The sequence below is a fragment of the Topomyia yanbarensis genome, chromosome 3 (genome assembly GCF_030247195.1).
Source record: "Topomyia yanbarensis strain Yona2022 chromosome 3, ASM3024719v1, whole genome shotgun sequence".
NCBI lineage: Eukaryota > Metazoa > Arthropoda > Insecta > Diptera > Culicidae > Topomyia > Topomyia yanbarensis.
Window position 1 is genome coordinate 84,096,554 of NC_080672.1, and position 23,951 is coordinate 84,120,504.

The 23,951-nt window shown below is 40.5% G+C and overlaps 1 protein-coding gene across 4 annotated transcripts in view; it reads left to right on the plus strand.

Annotated features, from left to right (window-relative positions):
• Window positions 1-23,951, plus strand: part of LOC131688844 (MOB kinase activator-like 2) — a 498,911-nt gene that overhangs the window by 52,439 nt on the left and 422,521 nt on the right. For 2 of the 4 annotated variants that reach the window (XM_058973406.1, XM_058973408.1), the window contains exon 3: window positions 13,169-13,515. The exons of 1 other annotated variant lie outside the window; for it this stretch is intronic. In XM_058973406.1, coding sequence (XP_058829389.1) covers window positions 13,283-13,515 — 233 coding nt within the window. In that variant the 5' untranslated portion in view covers window positions 13,169-13,282. Of the gene's footprint in view, window positions 1-12,748; window positions 13,516-23,951 lie in introns of those variants that run through there. One more of the 4 variants, XM_058973407.1, reaches the window with a different exon arrangement.

Genomic DNA, 23,951 nt, shown 5'->3' on the forward strand with positions numbered 1-23,951 from the left:
CGTGTGTGAGTGGGGGTGCCGATGATGAGTTAACCAGTAAAGAGAAACTGAATAATATGTTGTAATTGGACACTTTTTGGCAATGAAAAAACAACACAATCGTTGCTATTTTTCCCAGTATTCTCCATGTTATTTAATTTTAGATGAATACGTAACAAATTAGCACAGTACATGTAACTTATTGAGTGGAAGCGCTTCGTTGGTACCCAGTTTAAGGGGAGATTCTCATTCAAATGACCAAAAAGTAAGAAAAATTTGGATTTTTTTCTGTAGGCCAATGAAAGAATATATATTGGTTGTGTATACGACTGTCAGATTTTTATGTATAAGGGTTTTCGGCATGCAGTCTTTAAAATACTGTGGACAGATTTTAACCTTCTCTCCTACGTTTCGACAATGTATTTTTGTCTTCCTCAGGGATTGAATGTTTTCTGTCTGTTTTTCTGTGATCTTTTTGTGAAAATATATAAATGTTCTATTTGTTTGTCTCTGTTGCACATCTGATTACTGAATTTTTGCATTAAAATTGTGAATTTAATTCTCATTATAATAAAGCTACACTATCGGTTAGAACGTCACAATGGTCTCCATTGTGACGTTCTAACCGATAGTGTAGCTTTATTATAATGAGAATTAAATTCACAATTTTAATGCAAAAATTCAGTAATCAGATGAGCAACAGAGACAAACAAATAGAACATTTATATAGTTTCTCAAAAAGATCACAGACAAACAGACAGAAAACATTCAATCCCTGAGGAAGACAAAAATACATTGTCGAAACGTAGGAGAGAAGGTAAAAATCTGTCCACAGTATTTTAAAGACTGCATGCCGAAAACCCTTATACATGAAAGAATATAGTTTTAAGATTCAAAAAGCTTATATTTTCATCTTTATTTACGTTTTGTTTTTCAAGACGAAAAAAACAATATGGCGACCGTGGAGACGTTCTGTCTATGGTTAGGTGTGCGTGGAATTTCAAAACTGCATATGGCCTGCTGCTTTAGGATCGATCTGAAGCTCTAAAGTAAACTATATTTTACGATTTACGTATAATCAGAAGTTTATTTACGGGACATTATCCCGCTAAGCACCATCTGAAAAAAAAATGGCAAAAGTCAAGATGACAACATATTCTCTGCCATTGTGCAGTACTATTTCTTCGAAGGGAGCGATATTTCGGAAGGCATCTTATAACGCCTCACGAGGTACGGCATACCTGTCCCAAACAGATCCTTAGCTAAAGTAATAATGTACTACCCGGTAGGGACGACACATGTGGACAAACAAACAACTCGTTTCCAACTACATTGGATTCGGGCAATTTGTAACATGTAGAGCAAACAGGGACAACCACAAAAGATAACCTGAATAGTGGTCGCAGTGGCAAAGTTTCCCCTACCAAAAAAAATAAATTTGATGAATGACCTAAGAACGGGTAAAGAACTTCAAATTTGACGTAGTGGGGCGATCTCTAACTTAAGAATCGATTTTTTTACCATTTTTCACTAATAATAGTGAATACAGAGAATTTGTAGATTATATAGGTCATTCTTTCTATGAAAAAGGTTTTCTTTCGGTAGGTCAAAAGTCTTTAATTAGAACCGTTTTCAAAAGAGATTGTACGCAATTTGTAAAAATCATGTTTTGAGGTAAACGCGCTAAATGTTTAGAGAACACTTTCGACTAAGTATTTGTGGTATCTAGGATAGGTTCCGGCAATGCAATCACAAACTATTTGCGTCGATTGTTTGTTATCTTCGCCAACGTCTCGACCCTTGGTTTGGGTCTTCCTCAGAGCTCGACAAAAATCAACAGAGTCACATAACGTTTGTGACTCTGTTGATTTTTGTCGAACCCTGAAGAAGACCCAAACCAAACGTAGAAACGTTGGCGAAGATTACAAACAATCGACGCAAATAGTTTGTGACTGCATTGCCGAACCCAACTCTAAATTCCACAACGCCCAGTCGAAACATTCACATCTACATATTCGTGGTAGAATGCCAATATTTTGTAGCAATTATGGGACCTCTTCCAAAAATAAGTTGTATTTCAGCCAAAATTGAAAAAAAGGGTTTGTGATTTATAAAAACGAATTGGAGTTAATTTGTCTTCAAATCAAAAAAATAAAAATGGTGATTCCAATATGGTGGACTAAAACGTACCTAACAATTTTTACCAAATTTTTTCGTTTTTCACGGTTTTCTGTGGTTGTTTGGCATCTCACAATTAGCCTGCGATGCCCTCAAAAGATCAAGCCCTGAAATACGTTCTCGTACTCATGTAAAGTACAACGCGAAACATTCTGGGAACGTGGATAATGCCATAAAAAGGTTTCTATATGATGCGCGTGTCTCGAGTCGAGCCGACCTTGGGGTTTCCTACAAAATTATAAAAACTATGAACCTTCACGAAAAATTAAGTATCAGATTCACGGTCCGCGCGCGATCATTCTAGAACACACGCGAAAATGGGAAAGGCACACGGTTTTAATATAGAATTTATACACGCAAAGTTACATGCTCGTTAGCACACGCGACATATGAACGCACACGCGATCGAACACTTTAACGTACAAATGCTCGATTCCTTCGCGATAATACACGCGAGTGCTAAGTCCCTACGCCCGCCCATGTTTTGTTTTCCAAAAACGATCTAGACTATCTTTTGAAAAGGGTCAAACTTTTCTTACCATATTTTTTCAAATGGCTAGATTAAAAATGACAAATCCTACAAAAAATATTGTATGAGTGATTTTCACAAATTTAGTCAAATTTTTGAATAAAAATTATGAAAAAAATATTCATCGACTCCTACACTGAAAAAAATCGATTTTAAAAATTTAAAGTCGATTTACAAAAAATAAACACCTTTGATTTGGATGAAATTTTGTTCCAAGATAGGTAATTATGTTCCCTACATACCGTCAAAAATTCAAGTTGGGCACTTTTAAGGAAAAAAGTTATTTAAAAAAACTTTTCCTTGTCCAAATTGAATTTTTTCCAGTGTATTTTTATTCAGGGTCCATAGCCCAAAGACCAGAATCTAGAATCCCTAGGAGAGAACACGTACTCCAGATTCCATAGCCCAGAGTCCCGAGGCGAGAGCTCAGAATCCAGAGTTTATGCAGAGCCCAGCGTTCAGAGTGCAGAGAATAGAGTCGAGATTCCTGGGTCCAGCGCCCAGAGTCCTCAACCCCAATTACTGTGGCCAGAGTCCAGAGCTCTGAGACCAGAATCCAGAACTCGAAGTACTTAACCCAAAATACTGGGGTAATAGTTCAGACTCCAGAGCACAGAGCTCAGAACGCAGAGGCCAAAATCCAGAGTCCATAACACAGAATCTCGAGGCGAGAGTCCAGAACCCAGCATCTAGAGTTCAAAGTCCAGAATCTAGAGCTCAGAGTCCAGAGACGAGATTCCTGAGACCAGAGTTCAAAGTTCAGAGACCAGAGCCCTCAGCCCAGTACCCCGAGTTCAGAGTCCAGAGCACAGAATCCAGTGTCCAGAGTTCTCAACCCAAAATACTGAGCACAGTGTCCCGGGTTCACAGCCCAGAGTCCAGAGCACAGAGCGCAAAGACCACAATTCAGAGCTCACAGTCCGGAGTCCAGAGACCCGAGTGCAGAGCCTAAAGTTCAGAGTCCAGAGTGAAGGATCAAGACCCCAGATACCAGAGTCCAGAGTGCATAGTACAGAAATTCGAGGCCAGCACCATCCAGCGATGAGAGTGAAGAGTCAAGAATCTAAAATTCAGTGTCCATAGTCCAGAGACCAGAATCCAGAGTCCCGAGGGGAGAGTCAAGTATCCAGAGCCCCGAGTGCAGATTCCAGAGTCTAGACTCTAGAGTTCGGATTTTAGAGTCCTGAATCAAGACCCCAGAGACCATAGTTCAGAGTCCATAGCACAGCATATCGAGACCAGAAGTCGGTGCCCAGAATCCAACGTAAAGAGTCCAGAGTTCACAGTCTAGAATCTAAACTGACTGGGTATTTTCGGAATGGCATTGACGAGTAGGTGCCAGAAATCTATGTCTGACGCCATGTTGAAATCCAACATGGCGAGCTCCGGACGTAAATTATTACGATTACATTTCTTTGCACAGCACTTGATACTGTTTAACTTTGATTTATACAATTGATCCATAATGATAATTTTACTAGAACTGATCTTGTTTTAAGGCCTTAGTTTTATAGTACTGTTATTTGGTAAAATGAGTATTGATGCAGGTAAGGTACAGGTAACCAGGGTAATATGCTAAATGAATATCAAATTCATTGCTGATAGTTTTTGCATGTTTCAGGCAATTAGCAGTTGGAAAATTGGATTCTGTGATGATTGTGACTTTCGTTGGTTTAGTTTTCGATAAAAATACACTGAAAAAAAATCAGTTTGGACAAGGAAAAGTTTTTTTTCAAATAACTTTTTTTCTTGAAAGTGCCCAACTTGAATTGTGACGGTAGGTAGGGAACATAATTACCTATCTTGGAAAAAAATTCATCCAAATCAAAGATGGAGTTTTTTTGTAAATCGACTTTAGATTTTTAAAGTCGATTTTTTTCAGTGTAGGAGTCGATGAATATTTATTTCAATATTTTTAATCAAAAATTTGACTAATTTTGTGAAAATCACTCCTGCAACATTTTTTGTAGGATTTGTCATTTTAGACTATAGCCGTTTGAAAATAAGTTTGACACTTCAAAAGACAGTCTAGATCATTTTTGGAAAAACAAAGTATGCAAAGTGGCTTTTTGTGACGAAGTTCTTATGTACAGAAAGTTTCATTAAATTCTGAGAGGGTGCTGCCAACATTTGTTCGAGTTGGCGCGAAATTTGTCACAAGCAAAGTAAGTGGAAATGTGCGAATTGTGTATAATATTCCCAAGCATAAATAAATTGTCTGTTCTAATCCCATTAGTCAAACTCCACAGGTTTTTGAAAGGAACTAAGAAGTTTGATTATTCCATCTTTTGGGTCTGGCAAGAGTTTTATATGAGTAAATAAGTATTTTGTTGTTATTAGAATAGCTGAATGACGTATGAACTACAGCAAAACTTTGATCAAATGTGCCCTCCAATAGTCCAAAATCAACCACGCGCCATGTAGTAGTACCCTTACAGATATATGCTTGTACCCTGTTTGGTTGAACATTGTTGCCGAAGAGGGGGAATCTGCCGGGTAGCAGCAAGTTGCAAATCCAATTTTTCATTTACCGTCTTTTCCGCTTCTGTGAACATCAAACTTTGGTACTGACTGGTACGCTGCGCTACGGCAGACACAGCACAGCTGACGTAGATCGGAGAGAAACTGCGGCGAACGCGAGGAATGGTTGGTACATATATAAGCCGCTGCACGGTGGCGCTGGTTTATATCAGCGATTGTGTATAGGTATATGAAGATTTGCGTGCCTATGTAGGCACGGATCGGTTTTCACCAGATACGGTTCGATGCACGTCGCTGTAGCTGGGCTATCTGTCGATATGCCCATTCTTGCTTCCTTCCGTTGAGACGTGGCTTTGGTGTTTGTTAGTTTGCCTGAAATATTTCATCTTTGTATTAGCTTGGATCTGGATGACAGCTTACTAAATGGGCATGTCCTATGATTGAATTGCGATGGGTGAAATGTTCGTGTATCTGGTTTTATTGGAAGAACCGTGAACATGTCAGATCGGCAATTAGGTCTTGTTTCAGAGATTTAAAAATAGTAAAACACGATCTCGAAGATGTCACGTGTCGATGTAGTGATAATTAGTTATTCTTTTTACAACTTGACAACTGATCTCAAATTAGCTGTTTGTCAACATAGGAACGAACGGTGCAAATTACCTCACTCAATTGGCGATTGGATAAAACATGTTCAGGTTACCTCACTTCCAAGTTCTTTCTATACATGTGTGTTGAAGTTTCTTAGTTTAAGTTCACTTTTTGGCCAGACTTTGTAAGGCTGGAGTATGTGTTCTAAGCAAGCGGAAATAACGACAACACAATCCAATATAATCCAATTTTATTGGCGAAGCCACGTTATGGTTACCATCGTCAAGGTGAATTAGGCTAGTCAAAAAGTGTTTTTGTGCGTGATAATTGAAGGTTTTTTCGATCTTGCCTCAAAAGTTTCTTCTTCTAAAATGTAAAGTGACATTTAAATGTAAATTCCATATCTTCGAACATGCTTGCCTATCTAATAGGCAATCAGTTTATTTATTTCCTTCAGTAGTTATAATAGTGGGTGAAATATTTATAGTAACAATCCTTGATGTTGTTGTAAGAAAGGTAAACATTAAACTAGTTTCAAAATATTTAAAGATTTTCAAAATATTTAAAGATTTTTTTAATTTTTTTTAGAGTAACTCAACCATATCTAAACGGTTTTAAAATGTATGTTCAGTCGAACTTTGAATAATGAGAATTTTTGATGAACCTTGGTACAAGCCAGGACTCATCATCTTATTCTCAACTTCTATTGGATGTTAACAGTAACAATACAGCGATAAATAATATAGCTAAGCTAAACTAAGGAGAGCTAGGTGTTGTGGCGTTCAAATCTAGGTCTTAGTCCATTTTGTTGATGATACTAGCGAGGTAAGACTACACGATCCGTCTCTAATAATTACAAAAAAATAACATACAAATGCTCGCGACTTGCTCGATAATACGAACCTGGTTACATATTGGGACGTTGCGATATTTAAAAACATCGATACTTAGAATCGATACTGGTATTCAAAGGCAAGTACTGATACTTTCGATATAATCATAGTCGTAGTATCAATGCTATCGCCATTCGATTCTACACTTTTACAATAGTTTACTTACCTAAATTAGGTGATCTACAAGCCACTGTTTGAGAATTCAGCAGAAGGTTTTGTCAGTGAACAACTAGGAGCAGTACCATGATGTGTGAATCCCAAAATAAATAAAAAAGTCAAATAACGTCACAATTCACTTTAGATATTTTCGTATTATACCGAATGTTCGGTAGGTGGAACATTTGCTAAAAGTCTGCTGAGCTTAGGCTTACAGAGGTCATCTCTGTCCAGTTCCATCATATTAGACATGCAATACTGAAAAAGTTTAATAGATTAGGCCGAGGCAAATAAAATCTTTTTGCATAACAATCAGTAACACGTCGTTGAGCGTGACCACGTTAGAATCAATATCCTCGTGTATATAGGTATACATGATTATACGATCTGGCAACGCGTACTTGCAATATGGATTATCAAATTATCACGTCTCCGTACGAATAAAGATACGTGGAAAAAAATATTTTGGCAATTTCAATGATAATTAAGTGCTAACAATGCAGCATTTCTACCTGATCATTCAATAGCAAACACAAGATACTACTATTTCAATGACAAAATTTTTCACTTGTCAAGAACAGATTCATACCTTCTCGTTGTATGATCAAACGGCTCGCTATCCTAAACTGTGGACAGCAGCCGTTAAGAAGAACTTATTTCTGGCATCAAATCTAACATACGATACCGTCACCTGATCCACAAACTGTTGCCAAATTTGTGGCGTCATTAGCAAGTAGCAAATGCCAAAGAAGACGAATTCACCGTCGTATAAGAATCAAGTATCACAATCACAAGTCGATCACAAAATCTAAGAATTGTACGACAACATAAGGGAAATAAATAACCCCCATGATGCAGTAGGAGAGGAAGCAAATATTCCCACACTGCGAGATATGATCTCCACACGTTTTAGAAAGTAGCAAATGCCTTTTCACCAGCAAACCAGAGCATCTGCTTACCGAGACGTTACCCGAGTTCAGCCAGCTGCTCTGGCGTTTACGCAAGACGTTTGACCCTGTTGGATTTAGTATCTAACTGGTTGCCAATACGGTGCCAGTTACTGATGATATGAATTCCAAATGCAAACTAACATTCTTAAATTCATCAGTCTGCTAAACCGTCGATTTGAAATATCACACTGTTTATCCGTACATCATTTTTAGTGAATTTAAAATATGAAAAAACCCAAAATTTTATACCGAACTCACCTTTAAAATTTCTTCAAAATCTGTTAAAATTCACAATTCTGGGATACCTAGTAGTGTACACTTGAGATTGAAACCTAAACATTTTCTAAGCCGTGAAATCCAAATGCCATAACCCAAAATTACTGATTTCGAAGCTAAGAAATTTGATATTGACATTGTATTGATAAGAATGTTGACACTTCCTTCAATAATTCCGAAGCAACTAATGGTGACCCTTGTTTTTAAACATGTCGGTGATCACTTGATATAAGAATTTTAATATCAAATGTTTATCTCCGTCAATCTTTTTTTTTATTAATGTTCACTACAATTTTAATCTCCTCCTCAAGGTTGAGGGGTTTTACGGTATTGCAAACACCATCAGGCATACATTACGCCTCGATAGTGGTGCATCGAGGAGACCGAGAGGGCTTATGCGTCTTTTTTATGTTCTATGTTTCCTTTTTTTATTTCAATTATAGAGGTTTTAACCTTAAGGGCATTCGCCTCTTCGGGTTAGAAAAATCTCTTAGGAAAAATTTCTAACCCTATGTGCGGGGTCGGGACTCGAACCCAGGTGCGCTGCGTACAAGGCATTCGATTTACCAATACGCTACGCTCACTCCCCCTTCTATGTTTCTTCATACTCTGCACCTGCGCATACAAACGCTCAACCACTGGTCTGTGCGCGGTGATGTGGCCGCCTGGCGGGTCGACGTGCATCGACTTTTGCTGTGTGTCGTGTTTGCAATTTGATGGCGGTATTCGTGGACTGGGAGTCATTGTGTGTCCATTTATCGGTCGAATTCGTCATCGTGCATATTTATTTTATGATTTTAATCTACGCGATCATGATGAATTGAATGCAGAAATTTGACGTGTCAATTGGGCAGCGATATTAGCGACGGGCATTTTTGATGAATCTGTGAACAGTTTTTATCGCGAACTAGATTCAATTTTCCAACAACTTGTGCCTAGGAGGAAACGTATTCGCCGCACGAATAACTGACGACCTTGGTGGACTGGAGAGCTACGGAATCTTCGGAATAGACTGGAAAAAGTTCGAAAACGTTTCTTCAGAACAAGAAGCGAAGCCGACAAATTGTTCGTGCGGGATTTGGAACGCGAATTCGAACTTATGAACGCCAATCACTTTCGCTCGTATGTCTCCCGAATTGAGTGCAGCGTGAAGGATGACCCTAAGCAATTTTGGTCTTACCTGCGGAACAAAACGTCCTCCGGAGGAATCTCTGTTCGTCTGAGTATTTGTGACTGTTGGGGATGGATGCAGAACTGGCGTATATGATAGAATAGTGGCTAATACTTCTGGTGATCAATTTGTGCATTTGGTTCTATTCATCCGGGAAAGTCGGATTGGATAAATTAGGGTACAATGAATTTACGACGCACGTGAGTTATCCATTCCCGGCCAGCATAGTATCATGAAAGTCTAACAGCATGCAATTGTCGTTAATAGTAAATATACAACATTTGCTGCATTTAGACGAGTTTGATTGCATGTTACATGTGTTTTTCTATTCTGCTACGCTAGTCTGTTTCTTTTGTACATCTATTCGTTTGCTTTTCTATTATTGATGTATACCAAAATAATACCTGTCAATTTATACATTTCTAATCCAGCTCTTTACATCTTTTTTTTATTCGGCATGTTATGATTCCTTTTATTAGTATATCTACTATACGCCATTTATACTCATATAGGTACAAACGCTCGGGGCCTTCGCGATAACACAAACCTGACCACAAACGCGACCATGCAATTGCAATAATCCACACATACTTACGCCAGCCTACATGCCTACATGAAAAAACTCCGATAGTTAAGTAAACGTAGCATCCCTAAACTTCCAAACGCGGTCTCCAACACTAACCCACCACTCGCGCGTTCATGAAACGGTCACGTCCGGATGTCTTACCTCGGTCCTAGCAGTCTGGACTAATGTCTGCAGTTGAACCAATCAAAAAATTGACGCTCATATTCACTAAACAACGCGTTCCATGGTGACATGACCTGGAAATCTAGTGATATGAGGAAACGGACTCTCTTCTACCATCTGTACCATACACTAAAAATTAAGCATCAGGCTCACGGTTCGCGCGCGATCAAACAAGAATACACACTACATCGTTATAAAATCGAAATTATACACGCGAAGTCACATACACGTGACAAACACGTTGATATACAAATGCTTGAGCCCTTCGCGTTCATCCATGGCACCTACACCCGCGATCTCGTAAACATGATAACATCCCGGGAATAAAGTGAATGTCTCAACTCCTATAAATTTTCAAACGCGGTCTCAAGCGTGAACCTAAAAACTCCCGCGGTCGCACGATCATGAATCGGTCACTTCCGGATGTTTCTATCCTTGATATCAGCAGACTAGGTCCATGCCTCCATTTGGATCAATTAAATCTCTCATATCCACTGGACCACGTTACACCACGTTACATGGCGACATGACCGAGGGCTCTAGTGGTATGGGGTAACTTATTATTTAGAATGTGAATTGTACAGCGAAAACTAACTATCAGAATGAAGGTCCGCGTGACCATCCAAGAACGCCACACGGTTACAAAATTCAGTCTTGTACACGCAAAGTCACATGAACGCGAGCACACGTGACAAACACGTTAACATACGAACGCTTAAGCCCTTCGCGATAAACAACGCACACCTATGTTCGCGATCGCGCAAACTTAATAACACCCCGGTAATAAGGAGAACGTTTTAGCACTTTAGCTGTCTCAAACGCGAACCTACAAACGTCCGTTTTCGCGTGCTCATGAATCGGTCACGTCCGGAAACCATTACACTCTGTCCTAATAACTTAGGTCCATACATTCAATAGGACCAATCAAGAAATAAAGCTCATATCCACTAGACAACACGTTCCATGGCGACATCACCGGTAACTCTAGTGATATGGAAGATCTCACTTTCTTTTAGCATCTTTGCCGTACACCAGAAATGAAGTATTAGATTCACAGTCCGCGCGCGATTATACAAGAACACACGCGGATATACGAAAGGCACACGGTTATAAAAAAATTTATACACGCGAAGTTACATAGACGTTAGCACACGCGACATACGAACGCACACGCGATCGAACACATTACACGTTAACGTACAAATGCTCGATCTTCTCGCGATGATACACGCGATCGCGAGTCCCTACGTTCGCACATACCTGAACCGTACAATGAGTATCACATTCAGAATCACGGCCCGCTACATTGCCTGTCTCGTCTGCAAATTGTAGTATGTGATTCTGACGGGGAGCCCTTCCGAGAACCTAGCTCTACAGTTCCAGTAGGACAACTCTCAAAAAAAACATCTGAAGCTTCAATATAGCTTGAGCTAATCCCAAGATACAGTGATTAGAAGGAAAAAACTCAAAATGTCTCATCACTTTTCTCGCAATATCTCAGTAACGAAACAGAATTTAAAACTCTGAAAACGCAATTTTGTAGAGATTTTTGCGACAAGCAATGTGACTTATCTAACTCAGTTTACCCCAATATGACGTTTATCATAGGATAGCACAACAGCGACGAAGTGCGCCGCTTTGCTGCCTAGGCTATGTTGCAAATAGTACAATAAAATATACCGAATTTATATTTTTAAAGAGACATAACAAATAAACCTGCATTACATTAGCATTGTATCAGCTTTATATTAGCTCTATAATAACACTAAGCACATATGTTAAGCATACATGCTTTAAAGATCCCTAGAGCACGTATAAGTTATATCAGCTTTATACACGTATATAGAGGAGCTCCTAGTGCTAAATTTCGGCAGTTCCGTTTTGTATTTACGATGCTAGAGTAGAGCTTGATTGAATTGCAAATGCTAAAATCAAGTTTTTACACATTAGTGCAAATGTATAGCAGCTATTGTGCACTGACTCAATATTGATGGATAATTGGGCTCCCTTCGTGTCATCCGAACGATTCTCAAGTAGTAGAAAACTCCATAGAGCCTGGCTATAGCTGATTTTTTCCCGAAAAGCACCCAATTCACCGAGCCTGATCAGGTGATGATTCGACTATTGCTGCTGACTTCCAAGGCACACTGTACACATATCGTCTAATTAGCGTAACTGTGATAAAATAAAATGTGCAAAACATACCCAACGTGTTTGTCTGTACCCGTTCGTTGGGGGACGCTTGCTTCGAGTGGATTCCGTATATAACAACAATAAAGCACAGACATCCAGTAATCAGAAGAAGGTGAACTGAAAGCGTTTTGCTCGGCGGTCGCGCAATAGATAAGTACACACTGAAGGTATACTACGCTTTAGGCTTCCAATCCGAATTTCGCCGGTGTCTAATGTACAGAAATCCGATTGGTGCTTTCTGGCGGGTGGCAGGTAGCAGGTAGCGCGCGGGGGGTCGCACTGGGGCAAAAACTACATCGTGCGGAGCCGAACTGATTACGCGAGGGAAAACGGCGAATAAGTCGATTTATTTTTCAACACTATACGATTGCAGTAGCAGCGGCAGCAGCAACAGCAGTAATAACAACAATAGCTCAGTAAGAAGCAAAAATAGAAAAGAGAGAGCGTCGTGGCTTTGAAGCAACTCGTGGTGGATCCGTGGCGAGGTTGTCAGAGACCGGGGTGCGTGGTATCCTCGGTTATCATTGAACGGTGTGTGCATTGTGCTTCGGTGGAACTGGTAGTGTGTCTGAGCGCGAGTCTACAGCTGGAGGCTTTCGATTTTTGCGTGCTTCTGACAGTTCGCGGGTTCCCATCTAAGCTTTTCCCATTCCCATAGTGCAAATTTACCTTTGTTTTTGTGTGAGCTCACGTGTTATCGTTGCATTTCTTTGTACGCCCGTGGTTCTGTTGTGTTCTGTCGTTCGAAATTCAATTTAGCGGATTGTCTATTTGCTGCTCGGACGTGAGTTTGCTTCCTTGCCGCAGGACAATCGGTGGTGGAATCGCGAGATCGCTGGTACCTGTAGTGTCGTCTGTCCCTTGTGAAGTTCAATGTGCAATCAATGGTGGCGGAGTGATGAAAATTTTGCCAAATGATGTTTTTCCGCGTGTGAAATATTGTATCTTTTGAGGTCATCGGTAGCTAGTGATAAGGCCTCCCCCTGAGCGCATTCAGTGATTCACCGTTTATTTCTCCAACAGCGCGATACAGATATTGTGAAAGTATTCGCTTAGCGGTCTGGTGGAAGCAATCAACACATCATACCCGCTGTCCCGGGCCCCACGGGGTAAACACCGCCTGCATCTCGGCAGATTATGAACAGTTTTTCCGGTAATCGATTTCGCAGAATGTGGACCACGGCAGTGCTGAACGCCATCACCAATCGAGCCAATTCGGCTTCGAAAAACCTTTCCGTTCGCTATTCCTCGATTCCGAACAATGACAGCGGTCCCTCGTCGGCCTCGGCCAGCAATCTCAGCAAGATTATGGGTGGTTCCGGTATTATTCTACCGCTGGACGTCGAGGAAACGGTTACGTGCTTCTGCAGGTTAGTTCCCAATCGAGAGGAGAAGATTCTCCGGTTTCCGCAGCTTTTCTACGAAAAAAAATACACACCGGTCACAACCTCATCACACTCTGTATTGTATACATTTTTCATGTTAAATTAATTTCCGGTTCGTTGAGCACACAAAAGGTAACCCAAAAAAAAAGCGCACATATGTACAGGTTGTTTTCACATTTTCATAACATCCCAAAAACCACCGCATTAATTGTACAACAATTGCGCGATAATAAACTTTGTACACCTATTCTATGTAGACCGAGCCTGCAACTCTCGCAGGGCAGATTTAAGTCCGGCTGGCCTGTCCGGAAGAAACTTTGTTTGAGTTAAGCAGATACCGTTAGTGATACATATTGCATGGTTTTTTTTGCTGTTCGCTTGCTTGCTTGTCGAGGAAGCCGCATGTTGGGTGTAATATGTGCAGTCTGTCTGCACTGCAGAGCTTTGGCTTATGTCGGGGCTGATGCGAAGGAAAATTGATGCCGCGCAAAGGTCACCGCGGAAGAGAGATCCGCTTTCGGGCTTTTACCGGGTTAACGAATAGAGATTTGTGGAGATTTCTCTTTAGAGGACTTTGTTATAGGTTTGTTGGTCATGGAAGTTTGGCGGTAGCTCTTCGCAAGAATGCTGCATTTTGACGTTACAGGGGAATGCAAAACTACCTGAAATTCAGTTTTTTTTTAATTTAATTTACATTCAAATGGGAAAATTGAGATTGAAGCACGTTGACGTTAGTTTTCATTCTACCACGGCGTAACTCGCCACTAGGTGTTTACCTAACCTTGAAATATACAAAAATTTAAGTTATTCAATTTGTTGTATACCAACCCAAAATCCTCCAATTGAACGGAAAATTTCCACTGAGTCTAATCTCGTGTTGTTTTTGACAGCAAGAATAATCCAAATTTATGTTTGTATTTGTTTTGATTATAGAGATTTTAATCTTATGGTCTTTCGCTTCTTTCTCGGGTTGGAAAAAATCTAATCCTATGCACGGGGTTGTGAATTGAACCCAAGTGAGCTGCGTATAAGACAATCGACTTACCAGTTACGCTATGTCGGTCCTTCTAAATTTATGTTTAATGTACCTAATTTTGAGGTTATTTCTGTTTTCTGTGTAGGTAAACTGTATAATCGAATAGATTCGCTCATATTTGAGGTTTCGAGTACCTAGATATTTTTGAATTATATTTGTGTGGAGGCTATGTTTTGTCCATAGTTCAGTTTCGGGAAATTATTGTTTTATTCCAACCGACTACGTTAATACAACTGCTAGCACCCAACGAAGCCGCTGATAAAAAAAATATTCGAAAAAAATTAGACACAATTGATAGGTCTTTAAATGTTTCTTTAAGAGGGAATAGGAGATTTCTTTTCCTAAAAAAGCTGAGGATGACTGTGACATAACCGGGGCGTCATGTCTAATTCTTTTCGGTCTGCTTTGGCAGCAAAATGGTATGGAACATACCATCCTGTGCAATGGTAAAGCTAGAGAGCGATTTGTTCAGCTCGTCCGAATGGTCAGTTTTAGCAGACGGAAGATAATCCTGGTCTTTTCATTTCCTGCTAGCTCCAATATTTCGGCGGCAAGATATTCAAATACGGCCGCTAGCCAGATAGATGCTCCGGCTTCGTAGCTCTTTCGCAACAACCGGTTGATTCGGTGGAAACTGTAGACCAGCACAAAACGAGCGGGATTTTGGTTTTCCCTTCAACTTTCTTCCTTAACCGCATCCAGACATAGTTAGCGTATGTGTGATGTAGTAACCACGAATGTAACACAAATGATGCCGCACACGCACACGACTCCCGGCTTTGTACCCGGTTCAGTTTACGTTCGAAGTCAAATGGGCTGGTTATCGAATGAAATCAGTTTACTTCCATCGTCAAAGAGCTGGAGCTTCGATCGAAAACTGTTCAAGATTCGTGGCGCGGTGCATGAAATTAGCGGAAACCAATCAAGAATGAGCTTCAGTCAGATGATTAAAAAATCGTTTTTTTTCCAAATGTTCTAACTGTTCTAAGGCTAACTTCGACTCGTCGGAAATAAAAATTATACTTGGTGAAGGAAAAGGTGTTCAAATTTATTACTTGGTAATACGATAGCCCTTATAAGGGCTAATTTGTTTTCCAACTAAAATGTTCTCTGAGTGGGAGATTTTTGTTCTTGCTTTGTCGATAAGAGTGGGAGATCCGAGCGAGTGCTGGTTCATTGATCTCTGAATCTCATGACTGATAATCATTCGATCGAGTGTTTTGGCGGACGGCTGATATGGATGTTTCTACTTTCAAATGGGGGAACATACTGGTTCGGTTGTTCGAGGACTCATTAGATCTTGAGCATAGTGATCGAGTCATTTGATTCGGATCAATGGACTGTCATCTATAAGAGATGATCAGACTGAAGGTGGGTGTTTTTATCTCTTAAATCGCTCTGTCGCTCTGGCTCGTGAAGATGGCGAGTAACACTCGTCTATAACGAATCGGATTCGCTGTTTTCAGAAACAGAGATGACAATCTCTTATGGATGGATCCTTCTCTTAAACATACTATTCAGCCACTAGTTAATGCTCAACTAGATCAACTTCACGTCTCATGGCGACATGACCGGGAAACCCTGTCGATATAAGGGATCCCACTCTCTGCCAGAATTCTAACCGCGCACCGAAAATTTAATATCAGATTCACGGTACGCGCGACCATTCAAGAACACACGTTACAAAATCACGTCAGCGTACAAACGTTAGAGCCCCTCGCGATTTTCCAAGCAACCTACGCCCACGAACTCGCAAACATGATTATACCCCGGTGATAAGGTGAACGTCTCAGCACTCATAAACTTACCAACGCGATCTCAAGCGTCAATCTACAAACTCCCGCGTTCGCGCCATCATGAATCGGGATCGTCCGGAAGTCTCTATCCTCGGTACCAACAGTCTAGGTCCTTGTTAATTAATAAAAAAAAATAATGCAATTGAAAAATAACTCCCATATCCACTAGACAAAATGTTCCATGACGACATGACCGGAAACTCTAGTGATATGGGGTAACTCTCTCCCTGTCAGAATGTGATCCGTACACCGAAATCTAAAGATCAGAATGACGGTCCGCGAATATATGAATGGCCGCAGGGTTTCAAAATCGAATTTATACACGCGAGCACACGCGACAAGCACGTCAACATACGAACGCTTAAGCCCTATACCCGCGATCGCGTACACTTGATAACACTCCGGCAATTGTGTGAACGTTTTAGTACTTACGAAGTTAAAAACGCGGTCTCAAACGCGAACCCGCTGACGCGCGCGATCTCGAATCGGTCACGTTCGGAAATCTTTAGCCTTCATTCTAGCAATTTAGGTCGATACATTCAGTTGGACCAATTAAAAAAAAAGCTCATATGCACTAGACCACACGTTCCACGGCGACATGATTGGGAACTCAATGATATGGAAGAACCCACTTTCTTCTGGAATCTGAACCGTACACAAAAAAATAAGTATCAGATTCACGGTCCAAGCGCGATCATTCTAGAACACACGCGAATATGCGAAAGGCACACGGTTATGAAATAGAATTTATACACGCGAAGTTACATACACGTTAGCACACGCGACATACAAACGCACACGCGATCGAGCACGTTAACGTACAAATGTTCGAGCCCTTCGCGATGATACACGCGACCGCGAGTCCCTACGCCCGCACATACCTGAACCGTACAATGAATATCACATTCAGAATCACGGCCCGCTACAATTGGCCTAATGCAGTGTTTTAGTGGGCGACATTGCCTGTCTCGTCTGCAAATTGTAGTTTGTGATTCTGACGGGGAGCCCTTCCGAGAACCTAGCTCTACAGCTCCAGTAGGACAACTCTCAAAAAAAAAGAAAAAAAACTATTTAATTTCGACTATTTCCCCCAAAAAGTTTGATAAAAGTCGGCTATATCGTTCTAGGCAATTTTGTTTTCTTACGAGACAGTCTAGGTCCTAGTTAATTATATTGGGCCATGAAATTGCCTACGGATATGCAATTTACACAACATTTCGAACGTCACCTCTCGTTTCGATACACATATTTTGCTGATCAAAAATACCCCGAAAACAACACATGAAAATTTACAACAAAGTAATTTTACTTTTATAGTAAAACGAAATCCAACAATTTGAACACTTTGAATCTGTGAGTACCAGTACTTTAAAAATAGGTTTAAATGTTATTAGGTTTAAAAAGGCAAATAGTTACATCTATTTGAATTGAAAATAGTTATTCGAAAAACATTCGAAAAAGTGATCAATGTTCCCCCATTTTACGGTACCAAAGGTTTAAGCTATCAGGCGTAGTCTGGTAAACAGAACACGGAAGAATATTTTATAGCTGACATTGAGGGTCATTGGGCCTCGATACACTATTCTATACATCTCCTTAGTGCAGAAAAATTTAGGTAACAAGTATTTCTTCTCCACTAAGGTAAAAGGTTTTAGCCCACATGTGTGCGTTACGGACAGAATATCTACGCTAGTTTCAATTTCGTCTCATCAGAACCCAACAGCAACTTAGTGTCAAGACTAAGCCTCGATAGTTATTACACTAGAGTCCATTCAACCAGTCCGGTGGTATTTCTTTTTCCTCCCAAATCGTACCGATCACGCAATACATTGCTTCGTACAATCGGCCACTCTAGACTTCTAGAAGTTCTTTAAGAATTTCAACCTTACAAACGAGCTGGCCGTTGTTCAGCTCTCAAACATCCTTTCGCAATTCTTTTAACTTATACATAATTCTCAATCATTATTCGGTTTGTGCCTCGTTTGTCCATTAAATAGTAACTCAAAGTGTTCCTTCCACCTGGCGGCCACCCCTGTAGCTTCAACGAGCACCGTTTTTTTTGTACTTACGATTCTTACGCCATATCTTGCCTTCAGTTCACCATAGCATACCCTGTTCTGACATGTAGCCGCTGCAAGCATTCGACTCAGCCTCTAACCAGCCGTACCGCTTGCTAAAGCAAACAAATTTCTGATTTCATTAATTTCCGGATTTTCCGTAGTAATGGTTCCAGTATATGATGATTTGTAAATTTTAATAACACTAGTTTACGGTGATTTGTATCCTTACAATATTTTTATCATTTCCGTAGTAAAATGGCCCGCTGAAAACGAAAACGCGGTCTAAAAAATTCTGTATGGAACAGATTTTGAGATATTGCGAAATAAGTCGTTTTTGTATTTTAAAAAATTGCAAAATTTTGGATTTTTTTTATTTGACTGTAAATTACTCAAAGAAGAACGATTTTTTAAATATTTTTCATTCTTGGGTATTGAAATATAATCATTTGTAAAACATACAGTAAGTCAATTTTTCAGAGTTTTGCCTTTTTCATATAGAAAGGTTATGCAATTGTCTCAAATGAAAGGTACTACCTTCCCATCGGTCGCTATTGATTTTTGTATTGATCCGATTTCCGGTTCCGGAGTTACGAGTTGAAGAGTACGATCACACAGCAAATTGCCATATAAACTGGTACCATCATGGTGACAAAATGATGCAATACATATAAAATATGTGCAACATTACTTGGATTTGTGCGTCTAGATCATTAATGACCCATCGAAGACCAGATTACCCACCTTGAAGATATCACAGCTCTTTGAGATTTGTAAACTAGTGTAATATTCTAGCTACGGGATCATATGGCAATTTGATCTCTGAATGGCCACTCACGGCCCTACGGGAACCTGCTCCGGATTGTCCGTTCCGCAGTCATATTAATTCCAAAACCACGAGATACATCCTGCTGATACAATTTCAAGAATTTCGGTACCCATATTGCCAGTCTTCCATTGAAATTGACAAATAGTATCCCAGCACTAAACATGCTTTCGGATACCCGAATTCTCGGGAACCGAATGAATTAACGCAATTCTTTTTACCAAGCCTAAAAGTAGATGGGTTCCTGAGCCCAAAACACCCCAAAGTGTCGAAATCGGTGGGAAATTGCCTTAGTTATTGGTATTTTAGTTTTGTGGGTACTCCAGTAAATTTTGGATTTGGTAATTTACTATATCAACAATATTATTAACCCAAAAGCATGACTTAGTAAAATTTTAAGATGTCACAAAGTTTCAAAATTTTCGCACTAAATCGTATTCAGAGTTGGCAGCACCCTCTCATATTTTAATGAAACTTTCTGCACAATGAAGCCTTTGTCACAAAAAGCCACTTTGCAAAAGTGTTTTAGTGGGTGACATTTCCCGTCTCGTCTGAAATTGTAATGAGTGATTCTGACGGAGAGCTTTTCCAAGACCACCTAGCTCTACGGCTTCAATAGAACAACTATCGAAAAGAAAATTTCGCCATTCAGGTATCTCCAGGTGTGGTATTGCATATTCTTACATGCAAAATAAGTACAACAGATATGTCTGCTTCGACAATCTTAGACCGTTAGCTGAAAACGCACAGTATTTCTACTTCTGTCGCCCATTCTGGAATCGACGCTGTTCAGAACCGCTCCTGACGTGGAGATGGGTTATCAAACGGTGGTATAACATGGTTCTCACAAGTTTCCTATCTCATGCCTCCATGCGATGACGTTTGATCCTTAGAACAGCCACGCCTGGGTGCTAGCAGCCTTTTACTGATAGTAGCTGAATGACAGGTTGCGAACGGCTTGAATACATAATAAAATAAATAGTTCATCGAAGATCAGTCGTACTATGACTTTAATCTGAGTAGTGTCGATGATTACGGGTTAATACGTACTGAAAATTCGCCACATCTGTATTTATTCAACTAATTTCAAAATCAAGTGGCTAGCAAGTCGCGAAGAATACGACATATTTTCTTTGATTTACAACATTTTGCGTTATCATAACTATTTGCAATAAATAGTGATCCGGTCAATTAGGCAGCGCAGATTCGATTAACTCTTTTAGGCAATGCTCCCACGGGTGGTTGTTTGGAGTTTAAATTTCCTTTGTTTAGAAACGTAGATTACTCTTGGTAGCCGGCTGCCCAGAGTTTAAAAAAACTTAAGAACTAAACAAGATCTTTTCTTTTTTGAGTCATCGTGTACCCGAAAACTAGCCAAACAACTAGATAGCAAGCTATGCTTTACATGTCGCATCGCTTATTTGGAGCGACTCTAAAAGGTCTAGACCTTTTACCCATCTAGACCTCCTACTTCGCAACACCTATGGGAGAGTCTGACGTATCGTATAACTTACTTTAAGTAGGAGAAGAATTAATACTTTCCGTGTATCCTATCTTTCATCCATCCCTGTGAACGATAGAAATAGGGGTGGCGGATCCCTGTGAATATCATGCTGTTGAAGTTTTAATATGGGTTGGATTCGTATGAGTTTCAACTTACCATTTTCGAAGCAGTTTTTATTAGATAGCAATCAGCAGAGAAAACACGACGAAGTCAGTATGCAATCTGCGAAAATCATCGTCCCATCGCAACGCAACGCTCCTAATATGGCGAACAAATGCTTTTCGTTTTATGGAACTCTTAAACCTTAGCATGCAAGAGAATTGCTACTTGGGTTAGCTCCTTTTCTCATCTTCACTGAGGTTCCTAGTACCCCAGTTAGCATCGAGGGGAAGTAAAGAGTCTAGGAGATCTGCATCAGAGGCCATTGATCTCATCGTGGTATTTCCTATTGCACATGAACCACTAAATTAGTTATGGAATTAGCGTGACAGTGACAGTGACCTAGGGAAAGGACTAAGCTTGCACCGGATTGACGCTATCTCCAAAACCGAAATCATGATTTATGTTGTTTTTATTCATTTCGTTTATTTGATAGGCACAAATGCGTTAGCTTGGCGGTGCCAAATTCTTTTGCTTTTACATTTTGGATATTTTAAATCTAGGAGGTTACAATGTTGAAATATTTTTTTTATGAAAGAGAAAAATTTTACAGCTATCTTAAAACTAGAAATAAGATTCTATATACAAGAGAGGGGTCAAAAAAAAAATTTTTTATGAAAAATTTTAAAACAAGGAATTCAATAGTAATAGTTTTTGGGAAATATTTACAGTTATATTAAAACTAACAATATAGTTTGGTACACAGATGGGGGAACAAATATTTATGAAAAATTTCACCGATGTTTTAAAACTAGGGATACAATTCTATTTACAAGATGGGGGACAATAGTTAACAAAGAGGTAAAATTATAAATATCTTAAAACTAGGAATACGGAACACAAATTTGATTTTTTATCGGAGACTTATGCTTGGTCAAGATATTCAGAGGGGGGATTATTTCCAAAATCGGTGTGGAAGGAGTTGTATCAAGGACAGGGGAGAGAATGCGTAGATGGTGACCGGGAGAGAAGAGCAAAACTTGCAACTTTCGGACAAACGGGAGATCAGTGAAACCAATTAGCGCCTCAGTCTAGTAGGTCGGATTGGCGGATGGTATTCTTCGGACCCGCGGTGAATCCTTCAAAAGTCATCGGACCTCGAGTCGCTCTCGGTTCAGTTTCCGTAGTGGTAAGGTCGACGGCGGTTACATAGTGGAAGTCTGGAGCTGATCGGTTCCACACGGCAGGAGGAAACTTCTAAAAACGAGAAAAAAAAAGAGAGGGGCTAAATTGGGATATTTATCGTTTTTATGAAAGTATAAATAAGGGACATATAGGGGAAATCACAATTTGCCAGCATATCTCGGACTGGGATATTGGGTGGTCTCCCTCGGGCCCGAAGGGAATCCTTTAACTGAGACCTGGCGTCCAAATACCCAGCGCACACCCAGACAACGTGCTCGATGTCGTGATAGCCCTCGTCACAAGCGCACAGACTACTCTCCGCAAGCCCAATACGCCGCAAATGCGCATCCATGGTGTAGTGATTGGACATAAGTCGGGACATTACACGAATAAAATCCCGACCCACATCCATCCCCCTGAACCAAGGCTTCGTTGATACCTTTGGGATAATGGAATGTAGCCATCGTCCAAGTTCACCATTGCTCCACGAGGTTTGCCAGCTGTTGAGTGTTCTCTGACGACAAATACTAAAAAATTCGTTGAAGCAGATTGGTCTTTCGTATATGTCACCATTTAATGCGCCCACCTTTGCTAATGAGTCGGCCTTTTCATTGCCCGGGATAGAACAATGAGAGGGGGCCCAGACAAAGGTAATCAGATAACGTACACAAGGACTCCTGTATCTTCCCTAGAAAATACGGGAATTGCTTTTTAGGCTTCACCGCACGAAGAGCCTCGATAGAGCTGAGGCTGTCCGAAACGATGAAGTAGTGATCTGTGGGCAGAGTGTCGATGATCCCAAGGGTGTACTGAATTGCAGCTAACTATGCGACGTAAACTGAAGCAGGATCATTGAGCTTGAATGAAGCGGTGATAGTATTGTTGAAGATACCGAAGCCAGTGATCCCATCGAGATTTGATCCGTCAGTGTAGAACATTTTGTCACAGTCGATTTCTCGGAATTTATTATAAAATATATTGGGAATCACTTGCGGGCGCATATGGTCCGGGATTCCACGAATCATGAAGGAAGTTCATGGATGTGTCGAAGAATACAGTAGAATCAGAAGCATCTAGGAAACGAGCACGGTTGGGAGTATATGAAGAAGGATTAATGCTCTGTGCCATGTAGTCGAAGTACAAAGCCATAAATCGGGTTTGAGAATTAAGCTCGACGAGCCTCTCGAAGTTTTCAATCACCAACGGGTTCAGAATGTCGCATCGGATGAGCAATCGATATGAGAGGTCCCAAAATCGATTTTTTTAGCGGAAGAATGCCCGCCAGCACTTCGAGACTCATCGTATGGGTCGAGTGCATGCAACCCAAGGCAATGCGCAAGCAACGATACTGGATTCTCTCCAGTTTGATGAAGTGTATGTTCGCAGCGGAGCGGAAACAGAAACACCCGTATTCCATCACCGACAATATCGTTGTTTGGTACAACCTGATCAGGTCTCCTGGGTGAGCACCCCACCATGTTCCAGTTATTGTTCGTAGAAAATTGATCCTTTGTTGGCATTTCTGTTTCAGATACCTAATGTGACATCCCCAGGTACCTTTAGAGTCGAACCAGACCCCGAGATATTTAAATGTGAAAACCTGGTTGATCGTTGCACCCATTAATAGAAGCTGGATTTGGTCCGGCTCACGCTTCCCAGAAAAAACAACCAACTCATTTTTCTCCGTTGAGAACTCAATACCCAGCTGAAGAGCCCAAGCAGACAAATTGTCCAAGGTATTTTGTAATAGTCCTTGCAAGTCGGCAGCTTTGGGCCCTGTAACAGAGACTACCCCGTCGTCTGCAAGTTGCCTTAGCGTGCATGAATTGGCAAGACAATCGTCAATGTCACGTAAAAATTGTAGAGTAGGGGACTTAGACATGAGCCCTGGGGAAGACCCATGTAGCTAAATCGCGAT